At 48.4% G+C, this 18082-nt stretch overlaps 1 protein-coding gene across 1 annotated transcript; it reads left to right on the top strand.

Moving 5' to 3' along the window:
- The first annotated feature begins 1674 nt into the window (after positions 1-1674).
- On the top strand, positions 1675-17588 carry C10H17orf75 (chromosome 10 C17orf75 homolog). The gene is made up of 10 exons (XM_075561377.1): positions 1675-1855; positions 3114-3188; positions 5549-5674; positions 6422-6562; positions 7006-7063; positions 8207-8326; positions 11923-11987; positions 12148-12284; positions 13212-13315; positions 14412-17588. Exons 1-10 carry the CDS (start codon positions 1716-1718, stop codon positions 14616-14618), a joined length of 1173 nt encoding a protein of 390 aa, XP_075417492.1. The 5' UTR covers positions 1675-1715; the 3' UTR covers positions 14619-17588.
- Positions 17589-18082: the final 494 nt, after the last annotated feature.

The following is an 18082-nucleotide window of genomic DNA, read 5'->3' as shown; positions in this document are numbered from 1 at the left end:
TTTCACCTTGTTTTGTTGTTTTTGCTTCTTTTTAAATTCTTAGTTCTTTGATCAAGCTCTGTATATGTGTAAATAATAGCAGGAGGCAGCTTTGTTTCTTTTCCCATGTGGCTAGTTATTTGTACCACCTGTGTCACCTACTAAGTCTCCTAGACATCTTAAATAATACATGCTTAGCCTAGGAGGAAAATGAATGAAAAGGTAAGTGGCTCAAGTCCGGAAAATTTCTGGAGCCAAAGAGGCTGGATGAATTCCTAGAATGATGACCCTGAGATAATGTCTATAATTTAAAGCCTCTCCCCCACCCCAAAAAAGGGGGGGAAAGTCCCCTTACGTCTTTTTAAAACCACATAATACCAAAACCAAAGTCATGGCCTCTGAGTCATAGCTGACTCACAGTGACCTTATGGGACAGGGTAGAGCTGTCCCTGTGGGTGACTAGAGAAGGTTTACAGAAACAGAAAGTCTCTGTACCATGTGGGAGCTGATGCTTTCCAGATCATCTGCAGCCACTATGTCCCCAGGGCTACAAATCCAACAGTAAAAAAATGTGTGCCTTAAGCACTAAGTTCTTTTTATCATTTTGCTGGGGGCTCATACAACTCCGATCACAATCCATCCATGCATCAGTTGTGTAAAGCACATCTGTACATTCACCGCCTTCATCATTCCCAAAACATTTGCTCTCTACTTAAGCCCCTGGCATCAGCTCATTTCCCCTACCTCCTCCTGACTCCCCCCTCCCTCATGAACCCTTGATAATTTATAAATTATTCTTTTGTCATATCTTACACTGTCCGATGTCTCCCTTCATCCATGTTTCTGCTGTCAGTCCCCCAGGGAGGAGATTATATGTAAATCCCTGTAATTGGTTCCTTTTCTGCCCCACCCTGTCTCACCCTCCAGGTACACCACTCAGCACTGGTCCTTAGGGATCATCTGTCCTGGATTCCCTTTCTTTCCAGTTCCTATCTGTACCAGTGTACATCCTCTGGTCCAGCCAGATTTGTAAGGTAGAATTGGGATCATCATAGTGTATGTGTGTGTGTGTGGGGGGGAAGCATTTAGGAACTAGAGGAGAGTTGTAGGTTTCATCGGGCACTAAGTTCTTTTAAGAACCATTGATGAGGACCCCTGGTAGCCCAGGGGGTATGCTTGAACTGTGAACCACAGGCCAGCATTTCGAAGCCACAGGCTGCTCCTCTGGAGAGGGAGGAGGCTTTCTACTGCCTTAAAGAGTTACAGCCTCGGACACCCACAGGGGCAGTTCCACTCTGCCCTTCAGGGTCACCATGAGTCGACATCCACTTGACTGTGAGATGGGTTTCTTTTTCACGTGGGACCACAGCCATTTGAAAGACTGGATAGGAACTGAGGGAGCAGTGGTTTATCCAAATGGAGGGGGCGACGCAACTCAGAAAAGCAAGGTCAAAGGTGGCACCACTTGAAGCATGCAGTCGATGCCGCGGTACCGGAGTGACGTTTGTCTTGGTGTGTTTTGCTGTGGAGGTGTCTCAACAACAACAAAGCAAAATCAAAACACACAACAAACCCACGCCCGCCAGCTCCCGGGGCCGGTCTCTCCGCCTAGGAACCCGGCGGGCCCGCGGAACTCAGGCGTGTGAGCGTCGGGAGCCGGAGGGGCCGGGCCGCCGGACTGTACGGCAGCGGGGGAGCGATTTGACGGGCGCACCAGGCTGCCGGGAGACGGGGCGATGCTCCCCTCTTTGCAAGAATCGCTGGATGGCGACGACAAGGAGCTCGAGAGCAGTGAGGAGGGGGGCTCCGCGGAGGAGCGGAGACTCGAGCCGCCGTCCAGCAGCCACTACTGCCTGTACAGCTACCGCGGAAGCAGGTGCAGGCGCCCCGCCCGGCCGGCCCCGGGCCCCGCCCCGGCCCGCCGCCCGCCCCGCACCCTCGCAGGCCCTGAGGCCGGGCCGCGCCCTAACGCCATCTTCCCTCTCCGCCCAGGCCCCCAGGGGCCCCAGGGGCCTTCCTAGCCTCGCCGCCCGCCCTGCGTCCGCCCCGCTGCGGGACCTTTCTGTCTGGCCCTCCTTGCCCCCGGCTCCCAACTGACCCCTGCTCGCAGGGCCACCCTCTCGCCCTGTCCTTTGTTTCGTGAGGTGCCGGGCACGCTCAGTAACGTCAGTTCCCATCCCCGGCCTGCCCTTTCAGAATTCCTACCATCCCATCACTGGCATCCGCCCACCTTGACGCCTGTTTGCTTTCCTCCCGGATTTCCCTGGGACCCACCGGACCCTCTGCAGCCTGGTTATTTACAGCTTTCGGAGTGCCTAGCCTCTTTGCGTGGAGCCCCGCCGGGGCAGTGAATTGCGGGTGGGGCTGCTAACCTCAAGGTCAGCAGTTCAAAGCCACCAGCTGCTCGGTAGGAGGCAGATGAGGCTGTCTACTCCCGTTAATATTTAGTCTCGGAAACCCTCAGGGCCAGTTCTACCCTGCCCCATAGAGTCACTATAGGACGTGTTGAAATCAACTAGATGGCCGTGTTTGCGTTTGAGCCTTTCCTCTGCCACTTTAGGGCTAAGCAGCGGTTCTCAACCCGTGGGTCGCGACCCCTTTGGGGATGAACGACCCTTTCACAGGGGTCGCCCGATTCCTAACAGGAGCAAACTGACAGTGATGAAGTAGCAACGAAAATAATGTTATGGTTGGGGGTCACCACCACATGAACTGTATAAAAGCGTCGCGGCCTGAGGAAGGTTGAGAATCACTGGTCTAGAGAGAGAGAAGGAGCTCTTGCCAGCTGTGTGTGTGTGTGTGTGTGTGTGTGTGTTTCCTGCCAATGATGCCAATGATGAGAGGCAGTGGAGGATGTACGGACTTCTTTGCCTCCCAGACTGCCCCCATGGTGTGTGTGTGTGTGTGTGTGTGTGTTTCCTGCCAATGATGCCAATGATGAGAGGCAGTGGAGGATGTACGGACTTCTTTGCCTCCCAGACTGCCCCCATGGTGTGTGTGTGTGTGTGTGTGTGTGTTTCCTGCCAATGATGAGAGGCAGTGGAGGATGTACGGACTTCTTTGCCTCCCAGACTGCCCCCATGCTCTGAGTAAAAACTCTTGGTTGAAGACAGTAATTCACTTGTGACTTGCAGATGGGCACAGCAGCGGAGGGACAGTGATGATGGAAGTGGCACAAATGCAGAAAGTCCCACCAGTGGAGATTTCAGGTAAATCCAGCATAACTCTAGTGCATCCACATGCTTCCATCTTGTGCCTCTGGCCCGTGGATGCCAGTGGGTACCTGTTTCTCCTGAGCTTTCCCTAAGTCAAACCATCAAGCCCACCTGTCTCCTGGGAACCTGATTGCCTCCTTGGCGCATTCATTCAAAGCTAAGGCTCAAACTGATTTGCCTTTGGGAATTAGAATGATTTTTTTTTTTTTAGTATCTTGCTGGGAACCCTAGTAAAAGATTCAATGTCACATTGCTGTAAAGAAGCTCAAGATCCTCTTTTTTTTAAATCATTTTATTAGGGGCTCATACAAGTCTTATCACAGTCCATCCATACATCAATTGTGTAAAGCATATTTGTACATTCATTGCCCTCATCATTCTCAAAACACCTGCTCTCCACTCAAGCCCCTGGCATCAGCTCTTCCAAGATCCTCTTTTGTCTACTGTGTCATAGCTTGTAGTAACTCTGCCACACACTTGCATGTAAACTCTAGGACGGCAGGGAGTCTTGTCACCTCTGCCGATTGTACTGTGTTACCTAATACCGCAAATACTGAGTGGCACAGTGTACAGCATTTCATACCTATTTAAGTGAGCCATGAGTAAGAAAACTTAAACACTTGATACAAAGTAAGATACAAAAAACTGTGCTCACTGGTTAGAGAATGGCTTAAGGAATGTTATCATTTGCTATGATAGTATTATAGTTATGTACAATGCCCTCATCTTTGAGAGATACATAAAGACAAGATGTATGGATGAAATGATATGAGTCCTTGGGCTTGCTTCAAAAGACTCTGAGGATGGTGGAACCCAGGACCGATGAACCTACTGAGAAAACTGTAAGGGTCCCTGAGGAGTGTAGTGGGAGAGATGGAGGAGGGAAAGGAGCTGAGATCAAGGAGTTCAAGAAGGAAGAAGGTTTGAAACGGATTGTAGTAGCAATTGTACAACACTGCTTGATGTGATTGAACAATGGAATGATGTCTAGATTATCTCCTGATGGTTTGGGAAAAAATGTTTTTTAAAGACTGAAATGCAAGGTAAGTGGGAGGGGACAGCACGGGGGACAAATGAACAACATTGGCCATGAAGCTGGTAGTTGTTGAGTCTGGGGGATGGGTCCATGGTTCTCTCCATGGTTGAACATGGTGAGAATTTCCACAACGTAATGAGACAGATGACCTTGAAAAGGATTGGATTCATCGCTTCTAGTGTGAAGTTTGATGATAGAAGTCCTTTTTTATCTTCCAGGATGGTCAATTCATAGGCTTGGTTTTTATTTTAATCTAAATCAAATTGCAATTTTGATTTTTGCCCATAAACAAAAGCTCAGCTGAGGTGTTCACTCATTGGTAATAGGGAGTTGGAGGCTTGAAAACGAGCAGATGGTGTGGAACCAAGAGATGGTGAGAGCCGGGCAGCAGTAAGGGCCTGCTCAGGGCTAGCGGGCGTTCATTGAAAGTGCGACTAGAGATGTGGGTATGCATTTTCATTCACCTACATACGAGCAGATGCAGAGCAGGCGGAAAGCTGGGTTAAATAAGGACGGCGCCTTGCCAAGCAAATCCAGTGAGGTGAAAACAAAAAAGAAACAAGATGTACGTGAAGGTGTGATGATAGTGACTGACAGTGCAATTTCACTTGGGTAAGGAGCCTAGGTTGGTGCTATGGGATAAGCATTGGATTGTTAATCACTGGGACAGTGGTTCAAACCCCCCCAGCTGCTCTCAAGGAGAACAATGAGGCAGTTGGTACCTGGAAAGATTTATAATCTTGGAAAAACTATATATAGGGACACTTGTGGACCAGAATTGACTTGACACGGTGGATTTAGGCTTTGGTGGTTTTTCTTGAGAAGGGAGGAGACCTCGTGGCACAGTGGGTTAGACACTTGGCTGTTAGCTGAACGGTCGGCAGTTTGAACCCACTAGCTACTCTGCAGAAGAGAGATGTGACCGTCCGCCTCTGCAGAGAGCCGCAGCTTTGGACACCCTCTGGGACAGTTCTGCGCTGTCCTGTAGGATCACCGCAGAGTGGAATTGAGTCTCGGGTAGGAAGGGAAGTCAGATGAGAAGCCTGAGGGGCTGTGAGGAAGAGGAGGGTCATGGATTGGGGGCCCACGTAGAGTGCGAGCGAGAATGAGCCGAGGATGGAAGACCAGTGTCAGCAGTTGAGGGGCTCCGAGTGGGTGACGTACATTCCTAGAAGGCTCATCAGCAGACTCCAGGGAGGCTGCCTTCCTAAGTCCTCCGAGAGACTCCCTGGCTGGACGCGGCTTTCTGTCTGAGTCACGGAGTGTGAAGGCGAGAAGCCGCTGGTAAGGAACGTCTGTCTGTCTTTGGTTTGACAAGCCTCTCCTTGGTGGACACCAATCTCCCGTCGGAAGCGGAACCACAGCTGCGCAGTTTCCTTGCGAAGCGCCTTTCTAAGGGGGCAGTCTTTGAAGGTCTGGGGAACGTCGCGTCCATGGAGCTGAGGTAAGTGTGTCCTGTGCGGCGGTTTTCTCTCTGAGCTCAGTGTGAGAGACTCCTGAGGACCAGCTCCCCAAGACCCGCAGGATGTGCCCGTGCCCTCTGACAGCCCGGGCACGGGGCCTCCTGTTTGGGACGGAGGGCACGGAATGGCAGGGACCCTGCCACCTCCTCAGTTGACTCTGCTGGGTTTATATTGGAAAGAAAAGAGTTAACAATGAAGCAAAGTAATCGGACTTGTGTAGATTGGAGTTTATAAAAGTGCACTCGTGAACGTTTTGTATCTCATGTACCTTTCTCTAGAAAGCTTGAGAAAGAAGAAATAAGGGATTAAACTCAAGACCAGCAGCGTGGCGTGCGTGCCTGAAGTCTGGTCAGCAGTGGAGTTGGGGCTTGGACATGGGTGTCCCCCGTCTAGTTGCAGCTGTCTCTCCATTTTTTGCCTGGGTTGCATTTTCCTGCAGACTAGGTCGTTGGCATACAAATCCCACCAGGGGTAGAGTCCATGGTCCAAGGCTAAGACCACAGAGTAAACGTAGAACACCTGCCCAAGGAATCAGAGACTTTTCATGTGTATGGGGAGCTGTGTGCTCTGCTGGGAGGGGTGAACGACGGGAGAGGGCTGGGGGACTGACGAGGGGGCCGTCTGAACAGTGTGCTGAAACACCAAGGTGACCAAGATTCTGAGCAGTCCACACAGGTAGTGGCACGAGAGTCCCCAGACAAGTACATTCGACCCTCTCTCTTTTCTAGTTCTCCCGGTGACCGAGTCGGTTGTTACTACTGCCTCTTTCAACAAGACCTGCTTCCCAAAGCGGCAACAGTGGGCTCTGAAGCTCCGCCTTCCCAATGTGTGGTCTGCTTTCTCGGAGGCTCTGAGAAAGGACTTGAGCTATATCCTTTCGCTGTCTCTGAGGCTATTGGGAAGGAAACCTGGGAAGGCACGTGGGCGAACAACAGCTTCCGTGCCCCTAATGTAAGGATCCCTGGAGGCACTGTCAGGTGAGATTTGGACCGTTAACTGCAAAGTCAGTGGTTCAAACCCACCAGCTGCTCTTTAGGAGAAAGATGAGGCTATCTGCTACTCTCAAGACTTATAGCCTCAGAGACCTCTATTGGGTCACGGTGAGTTGGATTTGACTGGATGGTGGTGGGGTTTTTAGGAAGGTGGGGGTAACTTCCTTCTGTGTATTTACTTGAATTCATATTTCCATATAGCCAGTCTGTCCAGCTTGTTTTAATTTGCAGTTTGTGTCATCTGAGAGATTTTTTATTCCATCTTGGGCGATCATAAAACACTGACCTGATTGATCCGTCTTGCTTCCTTAAGAATGTACTTTCAGGCTGGAATTGGACACATATATTCAAGAGCTGAAAAATAACATGGGCTGTGAGGTAAGACGACGGATTTAGTAGTATTTTAAGACCAAGTGGATTAACATGCGGTGACTGCTATACTGTGATGTCATGGGTGGGATCCAAAGTCATTTCCACTTGAAAAACGTGCTACTTTGTGGGCAAGTAGAACGCTGTGTATTAAAGGAGGCAGAGACCATCTTCCTGTAAATGCTGACGCTTCTGATATTTCGTTTACATGGAAAACAGTCCATTAAATTTGAGGGTTCGTTTTCTATTCTGGTCAGAACTAAAGCAATAGCCCCTGCAGCCTCTGGCATCAGGGGCACGGCAGGCAGGGACCTGGCTCTCCCTGAACTCCACCTCAGAGAGTTTTAGAGACACCCCATTGATCTTTTACAACTTAGATATATCCAGATTGATTTATTTTTCCGATCCTTTCAACAAACGGCTTCGGCTTGGGGCGTCTGTGAGAGTCGCGCCTCCGATGAATGTGCTGCCATTCCATGGAGTGGTGCTTCGCTCCTCCCATTTGTCGTGTCTGCACAAAATCTTGCCAGAGGAGCGGGAAGGCGTGCGTAGGGAGGTGAACCTAGGGGTGCTGCTCTCCCAGGCTGAAGCTGTTCCTATGGGACACGCGTCCCCAGAGAGCAGCAGAGCGGAGAAAGCAGATGGGACACACGCATGGGCAGTGTGCCCAACGAGCAGAGAGGGCTTACGTCCACTTGTCCCTTCCCGATGGACATTTTGAGTGTGATTGAACTGTGTCTACAGTCGTTCAGTCGCTCAGTCCACCAGCTTGCTCTCTGGCTCTTTTCGATAGTGTACCAGGCACTGAACAGACGAGGATTAACGGAGAGACTCTCCACGGAGTGCACAGGATAGTGGGGGGATGAGCATGTACACACCCAGCTTCTCCCAGTGAAGAAAGAACGGGGCTCCGTGAGCGTCTTCGCTCTCCCAACACACTTTCCAGAAGCTCAGGACAATGAATCTCCCCCTGCCCAGGCACCCCGGGGAATGCTAGAGCCTGGCAGTGCCCCTTGGGTGTTTGAGCTGATGGCTTAGCTTGAGAAAAGGAGGTGTCCTGGACCTGTGTGTTGTCGAGGGCACCATAAAGAGAGGTCCCGCCTGCGAACGTGGAAGCTTACGCTGGAGCAAGTGTATTCTCTTTTAATCTAGGACAGGGGCCTGGAGAGCCGCATGAAATCCCACCTGAGCAACTGGTTTGAGGATGTGGTCTGCCCGATCCAAAGAGTCGTTCTTCTCTGCCAGGAGAAACTTACCTTTTTGCTGCATGCCGTGAGTATTGCCCAAACAAGAGTATTTCCCTCATTAAGAATCGCTTTGGTCGGGGAGGGAGGGGGGAAAGTGAGGAGCTGATGCCAAGGCCATAAGTAAAGAGCAAATGTTTTGAGACTGTTGGGGGCAATGAATGTACAAATATGCTTTACACAATTGATGTATGTATGGATTGTGGTAAGAGTTGTATGAGCCCCTAATAAAATGATTTAAAAACAAAAACCAAATCGCTTTGGCAAGGGCCTCACCAGGAGTGGAGCCAGTGGCTGAAATGGACTCAACACAAGAAAGCTCCCCCTGGCCCGGACACGGACATGACGGACAGATCGATGGCTCTTTCTCGATTCTGTGGGTGGTGGTGCATGGCCATTGTAGCCGATGGAGTGGTTTGTCTAGTTAATTCTGATAACAAATGGGACTCTGCCATGCTAACTAGTTACACGACCCCCAAGGGTTTGGTGTCCCCCTCCCCAGCTTCTGGGGTGGCGTTCAGCCACCCAAGATTGATCAAAAACAGGTCTGCGGTGCCCTTAGATATCCTGGGCTGCGCAAGAGTCCTCTTCTATAAAGTCCACTACATTGACTGGTTCGGTGTGTGCCCATCCTACACCAGCGGGAGTGGGGATCCCCACTCATCGTGGGGATTGGGGAATGCAATTATTCCCGTGAGTGAGAAATTCCCAGTAAGTGTGGGCTATAAGCTTGTGTTAATTAAGTCCCTGCCATGTGTACACACCACATGTCACTATTGATTGGATGGATTTGTTGGGCCTTCAGATTGGGATTGGTTGGGCCTTCAGATTGGCTTTCTGGGGTCTGCCCAGGGGCGTGCTGAAAAGACAGTTGAACTAGACTATTTAGTTCATAGGTTCCTAAACTTAGTTCACCCACCGCCTCCTTTTCAGAAAAACAAAACAAAATAAAAAATTCAGCACCCCTCTGACAATTAAAAGCTTCAGTACTATAGCCCAGAATCCAGGATAAAGTGTAGGTTCCCGGTTTTTGAAGCTCCCTGGCTTGTTCAAGCACCCCCTCAGGGGCTGGTGTCACCCACTTTGAGAAACACTAATCCAGAGGAAGTGAAAGTTGTAACAAGGTATCTGTAAAAAATAATTCACTTTGGCGGAGTTTGAATAACTCAATGGTGTGTTCCTCTAGGTAGACTAGAGAAACAAATTCATAAACACGCATATGTGTATGAGAGAGTTTTACAGACAGGGTAATTGTACATTAAGAAAGCATACCCACCAATCCAGTCCAATCCCATAAGTCTGATATTAGCCCATGTGTCCAGTACCAATGTATAAAGTCCTCTACAGACTCATGAAACACATGCAATGATGCTGAATGCAGGAAGCTCACAGGCCAGTGGGTAGAAAGTCTTTGGATCCAATGATGTTGTAAGCCTCTCAGCACTGGCAGGAGGCGTCTCTGTGTGGCTTCTCCAGCTCCCAAGGTTTAGTGCCATGTGTCTTGTCAGTAGAGCTTTGTCTCTGTCTCTGGGAGTGAGCAACGAGAGAGATAGTGTCTCCCACCTCCAAGAAGGAATACCGGATTTCCCAGAATCCTCAGGAGAAGGCCATGCCCACACAGAGGCCTCATTGGCTATGACCCGATTGACAGACTAGACTCCACCCCTTCACTCGTAACCCTCTAAAATTGTAACTACCACAACTAGCATCGCCCATTTTTCTCTGAACGCTCCCTCCCCCCTCGAATATTCACTCACACTCTGCTTGCTGAGAAGTAGACCACGTCTCGTTTCTTCCCATCAGGGAGATAGATGACTATTGGCAATGGCAAATACTAGCTAAGACTTCTTGCGAGCAGAAAGCCTTTTTAAGTAATTACTTTTTGAAAGTAATTTTGGGGGGTAATTGTAAAAAGTAATTGCTTTTGGAAATGATTTGAGAGTGATGTAATTTCCAAAGGAGTCTGTGACAGGACAAGAGCCCAGAATGATTTTAGCTGTGTTAACGGGGACAGTTCACGGACAGACACAGGCAGTAGCAGAGGCTTGAGTGCACATGCCAGATGCTGAGACCCGAAGAGACCAAGGCAGAAAGTCCAGGTCTCTGCCCTAGCGAGCAGCAGCTGGACCTGGCTCTTCCCAGCTGGTGTGCTGTGCCTGTTGTGGGGCTGATTTAGGAAGTGACATTTTGTCACAAGTAACTGCTTGGTAAGAAACACTAGATCTGGAGGAGAAAACAGCGGGTCTGACAGTTCTGGGGGACACGGGAGAGGGGGAGGCAGGGGAAAGGAAGTGGTGTTAGCAAACCCAAGGACAAGGGAACAACAAGTGATCCAAATTAGTGGTGAGGAGGGTGTGGGAGGCCTGGTAGGGCATGATCAAGGGTAATGTAACCAAGAGGAATTGCTGAAACCCTGGTGGGGACTGAGCATGATAGTGGGACAGGAGGATGGTCAAGGGAAATAGAGGAAAGAGCTGGGAGGCAAAGGGCATTTATAGAGGTCTAGATAAAGATATGTACATATGCAAATATATGTATGAGGATGGGGAAATAGATCTATGCATATATTTATAGGTTTAGTATTAAGGTAGCAGAAGGACATTGGGTCTCCACTTAAGTACTCCCTCAATGCATGAACACTTTCTTCTATTAAATTGGCATCCTATGAGGCTCACCTTCCCGACACAACTGCTGAAGATAAGTGGGTTCATAAGCAAATGTGGTGAAGAAAGCTGATGGTGCCCGGCTATCAAAAGATACAGCATCTGGGGTTGTAAAGGCTTGAAGGTAAACATGCGGCCATCTAGCTCAGAAGCAACAAAGCTCACATGGAAGAAGCACACCAGCCTGTGCGATCACAAGGGGTCAAAGGGATCAGGTATCAGGCATCATCAGAACAAAAAATATCATTGTAAATGAGGGGAGTGCAAAGTTAGGACCCAAAGGTCATCTGTAGACAACTGGAGATTCCCTGGCAGAGGGGTCTTGAGGAGGAGATGAGACAGTCAGGTACACTGTAGCAACGATGAAACATAGAACTTTCCTCTAGTTCCTAAATGCTTCCTCCCCCCCACACACATACTATCACAAGCCGAATTCTGCCTTGCAAGTCTAGCTAGACCAGTGGATGTACGCTGGTACAGATAGGAACCAGAGACAGGGAATCTAGGGCAGATGATCCCTTCAGGACCAGTGGTGTGAGTGGCGATACTGGGAGGGTAGAGGGAGGGTGGGTTGGAAAGGGGGAACCAATTACAAGGATCTACATGTGACCTCCTCCCTGGGGGACGGACAACAGAAAAGTGCGTGAAGAGAGATGTTGGACAGGGCAAGATATGACAAAATAATAAATTATCAAGGGTTCATGAGGGAGGGGGGAGCAAGGAGGAAGGGGGGAAAATGAGGACCTGATGCCAGGGTCTTAAGTGGAGAGCAAATGTTTTGAGATGGATGAGAGCAATGAATGTACAAATGTGCTTTACACAATGGATGTATGTATGGACTGTGATAAGAGCTGTATGAGCCCCTAAGAAAACGATGAAAATAAATAAATAAAAATTCATTATAAAGGGGAAGAACAAACTAGAATATCCGTGTCCATCGGGCTTTATTTTTCTCTTGCAGGCCCTGAGCTCCACTCCCGTCAACGTGATAGAGTCAGATGGAAAGACGAAGAAAGACATCAACAGGTAGAGGACACGGCTTTCCGAAACAGAGCCCCCTTTCCACACAGCCAGAGTGTTCCTGAGATGTCCTCAGTGGAGCATGGATTTACGTCTCCCGTCCGCCCTGCCCCGCCCCGCCCCTGGCTGTAGTCCTGTGTGTGAAACAGACTCTTGTGTGTGGCAGGTTTCTGAGTGTGGCCAGTCTTCAGGGACTTCTTCATGAAGGCACCATGACCTCTCTGTGCATGGCCATGACAGAGGAGCAGCACAAGTCTGTGGCCATCGACTGTAGTGGTCCCCAGCCTCGATTCTTCAACGCAGGTGAGGGCGACCCTGCTGCCACTGCTGTCCCAGCCCCCAGGCGTCTTCGTTGTCCTTCTGAGCACGACAGGGCAAAGTAAACCAAGTGCCTCCATCTGCTTTGTGCAGTTTAACATCCACCCCAGATTGGCTAAGAACCACTTCAAAATGTGAAATCCATTTTTGTTTTAAAGTTTTAGAAACAGGGAAATAATTCCATGCCTAGCAATTCTAGTGCACCCTTAGGAATGTAGAGACACTGTAGATGGACACAGGAGACCTACACAAGTGTCTGTAAGGTCATGGTTCCAAAGACCAAAGAACTGGAAATAACCTAAATGCCCATCAGCAGGAAAACTGGGATGCGCGTGAGTGAGATAGAGTGGCATGCAGCAACCTAGTTCATAAACACACTCGTCAGCAAGACAAGTCATTAGAGAGAATGAGGAGAAGTTTTAACATGGAAATGATAGTGTACAGGGCTTACGTATAAAATATATCAAGCAAATGCATGGGCACGTGAGAATCCTTTCTGATGGCAAAGGACTGGGGGCTCCTGAGGGAGGAGCAGTGCTCCTGTTAGGTAGCGAGCACACAGGTGGGGGTGGTATTTTTTTCAGACTCTTGTAGAAACCCTGGTGTTGTCGTGGGCTACGAATTGAGCTGCTAACCACAGGGTCAGCAGTTTGAACCCTCCAGTTGCTAGAAGGGAGAAAGATGAGGCGACGAGGATTTAGATGGAAAGTCTGGGAAGCCCACAGGGGCAGTGCTGCTCTGGCTTCCAGGGTCACTGTGAGTCAGCATGGCCTTGACGGCTGTGCGTCTGGCTTAGCTGGATGACAGAAGTCTTCCAGAATGCCTTATAGATATTTTTATGATGAGAGATTAAATGCCTTACGCTCTAGGATCACATCTTTATTTATTGAATTTTTCCAATATATTTTTTAGGAAGCAACAGGTTTTGTGAGGATTGGATGCGCGCCTTTGTAAATGGTGCTGAGGGGGGCAACCCTTTCCTCGCCCGGCAAGTCCTGGAGAACTTTAAATTGAAGGTAACGCATTGACTGTGTGCCATGGGCCACAGGCCACGTCCGCCAGAGTTTCGATTAGACCCAGACTCGAAGTAACCAATCTGCTGTGGGGCTGCCCTGTCTGTTACTAAGACGCTCTCAACACTGGCATGCTCGGGAGGAGCTTACAGGCTTCTGCCTACAAATCCTTGTATTTTCAACTAGTAGGTTTGTTGGTTCATGCTTGCTTATATGGAAGGGACAATAATCTTTTAATTTGTGGCACATCTTAGTCACAAAACAGAAAAACATAGCTCAGCGCCTAAGGACTCAACATTTGTGGGCAGAGGAGTGGGAGGGGAGTACTGTATGTTATCTAGGAGTTTTATGTTTGACGTAGTTGTTCTTTGTAGATGAGATTTGGTTCTCCCGAGGGCTGGAAATAGTTAAAATAAAAAGTCAGCATCTCGGGAACCTAGGAGGTAAGTCAGAAAGTATTGCTGCCAGGATTCCAGCTCATACCTGCACGGGTTCATTCCACACAGAGCATGCTTCCACATGTCTCTGCCATAGGTGGACGGCTGAAGACACGCGCTCCCAGTCAGACCCTGGCCTTCGTCTCCTTAGGGTGCCTTCCAAAGCCACACAGGATGCGAGCCCCTGCTGGGCCATCTCCGTGTCTGTTTTGGGGACTCTTGGTAGATTATTTTGAACACGGGACAGTTACGGGGGTTTATGATGAAAAAGTTAGATGAAAATGGCAAATTGCATTGCTGAGAGACAGGCCGGGAAGTTGCCCTGCTGTGACAGTGTCCTTGGGGAGCTTGACTCCCCCCAGTTAAGGGGACACCCTGCAGCCCTGACCTTGCCCCTAAAGACTTCTGTTGGTCCCTCAAGCTCGCAGAACATTGAAATGGCACACCATTTGAGCCCTGGAGGAGGAGGCCAAACCGCTGTTGTGAGGCAGTTTGAGTCAGAGCGTGCGAGGCGGAGACCCTGCCTTCCGAAGTGAGGATGTGATGTGACGGGCAGCAGTACTTGCTGACCTCTCACAGATGGCGTCCTCGGCTGGGCAGGGGACCTCTCTCAGCTTCAGTCAGTCTCACACCACATACTTAACTGTCCCCTCTTTTTCTAGGCCATACAAGACACAAATAATTTGAAGCGATTTATCCAACAAGCAGAAAGGAATCATTATGCTTTATTTAAATGTTACATGTTCCTGAAGAACTGCGGTAGCGGCGATATTCTGTTAAAGATTGTCAAAGTGGAGCATGAAGAAATGCCAGAAGCCAAGAACGTGATAGCCGTCCTTGAGGAATTCATGAAAGAAGCGCTCCCCTAAATTGTGTGCCGGGACCACGTGTTCCCGGATAATCCCATTGTCGAGTCAGCAGAGCCCCGCCTTGGTGTTTGAAATCGTAGTCGTCCTTGCCTACAGCATTACTGTTGAATACGCTTTGAAACTCATTTCAGATTTTCCTCTGTCCCTTTTAAAGTTTAACTCAATTAAACCCAGCTCTCTGAGGACCATCTTTACTAAGTCCTAGATAGACAGACCTGTGTGTCAGAGTGTGAACTTTTAGTAGATCACTGGCCCCTGCATTCTGGATCCCAGGGAATGGTTGCTTTAAAAATGTCAGAGGTCATTTTATGGCTTCTCTCAGGCGTTTGCTGCTGTAGTCAGCAACTCTTCCCCTCGGAAAATCGTCATACTTATTCCTCAGTGGACCTGCTGCTGCTGCTGCTGCTTTTTTTTGAGTGAGTGAGAATGATTCGGTGAGTGAGTGAGAGAGAGTGAGTGAGAGAGAGTGAGTGAGAGTGAGAGTGAAGGAGTGAGAGAGAGTGGGTGAGAGTGAGTGACAGAGAGTGAGAGAGAGCAAGTGAGTGATAAAGAGTGAGTGAGAGAGCGAGTGAGTGAGAGAGAGTGAGAGAATGGATTGTTGCTTCTTAAAAGAAAAAAGTAATCCTAGATTTAGGACAGATGACTGCCTGTGAACCACATTCCAAAGAAGGATTGACAATGGCAGTGATGATGCAGCCACCACTTCAGTCGGTTTGGAAATACATCATGCACGTGGCAGCAATGAAATGAACTTCACCAGTAGCTGTCTTACCTTCCAGATTAGACGTTCCTGAGAAAACTGCTACGGACATGGCTTCCACTGCGGCCTACCTTCCTCCACCGGTCGCTGATACTTGCCTAGGGCATGGGCATTCTTCCTGGATCTAGTTGAAAGTGCTCTTGTTTTAAACCCAGTGTCGTGGGAAAGAAACAACAGAACAACCGCAACAAGCAGAATCCTCGTATCGGAAACGTTGGGTGGATTGAGAGTGCCCTCAGCTAGCTGTTTGCAGTTTCCATGGAAGCCACAGGGCTGCCATTGTGCTGTGTGCCTCGTCCTCTAGTCTGTTGGGTAATGGCTTCTGTTGAGAAGACCAGACCAGTTCCCAGGACCCTCAGAGGGACACAGGCCCCTTCACCCTGAAGAATCCTCTCCTCAGCGGGTCACGAACACTCTCTGCCACGTTTTAACTTTGAGAATAACTGACAGTGGGCTTCTTTCTGTCTGCTCTGCATACGTCTATCTTAAGGACATGACTCGCCGAGCCATTTATTTTCCTTTAATGAAAAATACAATTCTGTGTCCTCATAAAGGCTTTTATGTGCCCACATTTTAATAACTTAGATTGTAGACAGGGTAGGGAAAAAAAGCTAACATTTTTTAAGTTCAGGATGACTATGGAAAATGAACGTTTTATAGTACTACTTGTGATTTTACAGTACTACTCTTGAATCCGACGATCTTTTTTCCTGTTGCACTTGATTGTCTACTTAGGAAACAACTTTCTTAAATATTAAGGGTTTTTTTGAATGTTGTGAGTTGTGTGGAAGTTTACAAAGCAAATTCGTTTCCCATGTTTTGTTTCATGACATTCCTTGCAATCTCCTCAGTGTAACAGCGCTCCCGAGTCCCCTTTGCCATTTGCCCTGCCTTCTGAACTGAGCTTTGGGGCAGAGGCTGCTTCCCTTTGTGTGTAGCAGGGGTGATGGGCTGGTTGTTGGGAGGCCGGCACTCTCCTGGCGTCGTGAGCTCTAGGAGTAGGTGTTGGTCCAGGTTTGAAGGGTGTCATTTGGGCCGCAGTCTCAGGGGTTCTGTCCATCTCGGTCGGAGCAGCACACGGGGTCTTTTTTATGACTTTGCATTTGATCTCTGATTTCCCTCCCCCCACTCCGCTGGAGCGGGAGGTGGAGTGATAGCAGGCACCATCCAGATCCTTGGTCTTGGCTGTGAGTCCTGTGGACTGTCTCCTGGAGATTTTTATTTTCTTCTGTGCTCGGAACTTTTCTTTCTTTTGTTAGATAAGTAATATCAGGACATTACAATGTGGGGTCTGGAAAACCGTTGTTCATTTTTAAATTAACATGCCATTCCAGAGTCCGCGTCATAAATGGCACTTAAGAACAAATAAACTGTCAGCGCCGCAATTAGATGATTCATTTTTTAAAAAAGAGCAAACAAGCCTATCAACTGCTTCAAAACACTGACGGATATGAGCAAGGTAAAAGGACATTCTCCCTACGAGGTGGCTTCAAAAATCGTGGGAAAAATGGAATGAAAGGTAATGGAATTTTTCCGTGAACTTTTTGAGCCCTCCCCCGATATGTGTGTGCATACATGTGTATGCCACTTGTGCATATTTAATAATTTAGGGTCTCTATAGTATAGACTGTACACAAAACAGCCTTGGTTGAAAAGTCTGACAAATCGTATTTCACTACAATAGATGAGGGAAATTTGACCTGACACTGAATAGCTTGTCGGCCAGGAGAAGAAACCCCGGTCATGACCCGAGACGTGTACTACATTCAAACAGTAAAAAACTATTGTATTAACTTTTAAAGTTTTAAAAAAGATTTATAGAGACCTGGAGTAAGCTTATGTTTTATATTATTTGTATGCTGTACACTGAGGAAATGTCTGTCATGTGTGAAAAGAGGCCTCTGTTTATCTGTTAATTATACTTGTAATAAGGATAATAATAAAGAATGTGCTTCTAATCAAGGTAGTAATTTTTATTTATGAGTTCAGTTCTCAAGCCTGATGTTTTTATTAATTCCCAATGTGCTTATGAGGAAATGGTACTTTTTACACTCAAGAATTTGGTGAAGGTGGGAAGGGAGGGGAAAATAGGAATTGCTACCAAGGGTGCAAAGAGAATGTAAATATATAGAAAATAAAATGATGGCAACATATGTGCAAATATGCTTGATACAATTAATGTATGGATTGTTATATGAGCTCTAAGAGCCCCCAATAAAATGATCTTTTAATAAAAAAAATTTTAAGGAATTTGGTGAAGAATGCTGTGCTGGAATATACTTTCCTGGCCCTTTCAGAAGGCACCAGGCAGGGTGCACGTACAGTTTCCTTAGTATGTTTTATTCATCGTTCAGTAAAGTTACACCCACAGAACGCAATAACCCACACACTTCCTTTCTCATCCATTACTAACCATGACAATGCCTGCCCTGTACCAGAGGATCACTTCAACCAGATGCCAGGAAAGCCTGCAGGCTGCTGGGAAAGAGGATACAGCAAGGAAGGCCACAGTCCCCTAACCTCAGGTCTTCCCAGTGCCTGGAAACACCGCTGGCTGGCTGGCTGGCTGCGGTGAAATCTTTTTCACTTGGAAGCTGGGAGGTGGCGCCAGTTTTCTAACTGCCAGGCTCCCTAAATGTGCCTCGCAGTCTTTAAATCACAGATGGCTGCGGTGGCATAAACGCCTGTGGTCTGGAGCGTGCAG

The sequence above is a fragment of the Tenrec ecaudatus genome, chromosome 10 (assembly GCF_050624435.1).
Source record: "Tenrec ecaudatus isolate mTenEca1 chromosome 10, mTenEca1.hap1, whole genome shotgun sequence".
NCBI lineage: Eukaryota > Metazoa > Chordata > Mammalia > Afrosoricida > Tenrecidae > Tenrec > Tenrec ecaudatus.
The sequence above is the reverse complement of the archived record's forward strand: the minus strand, read 5'-3'. Positions and strand labels throughout refer to the sequence as shown.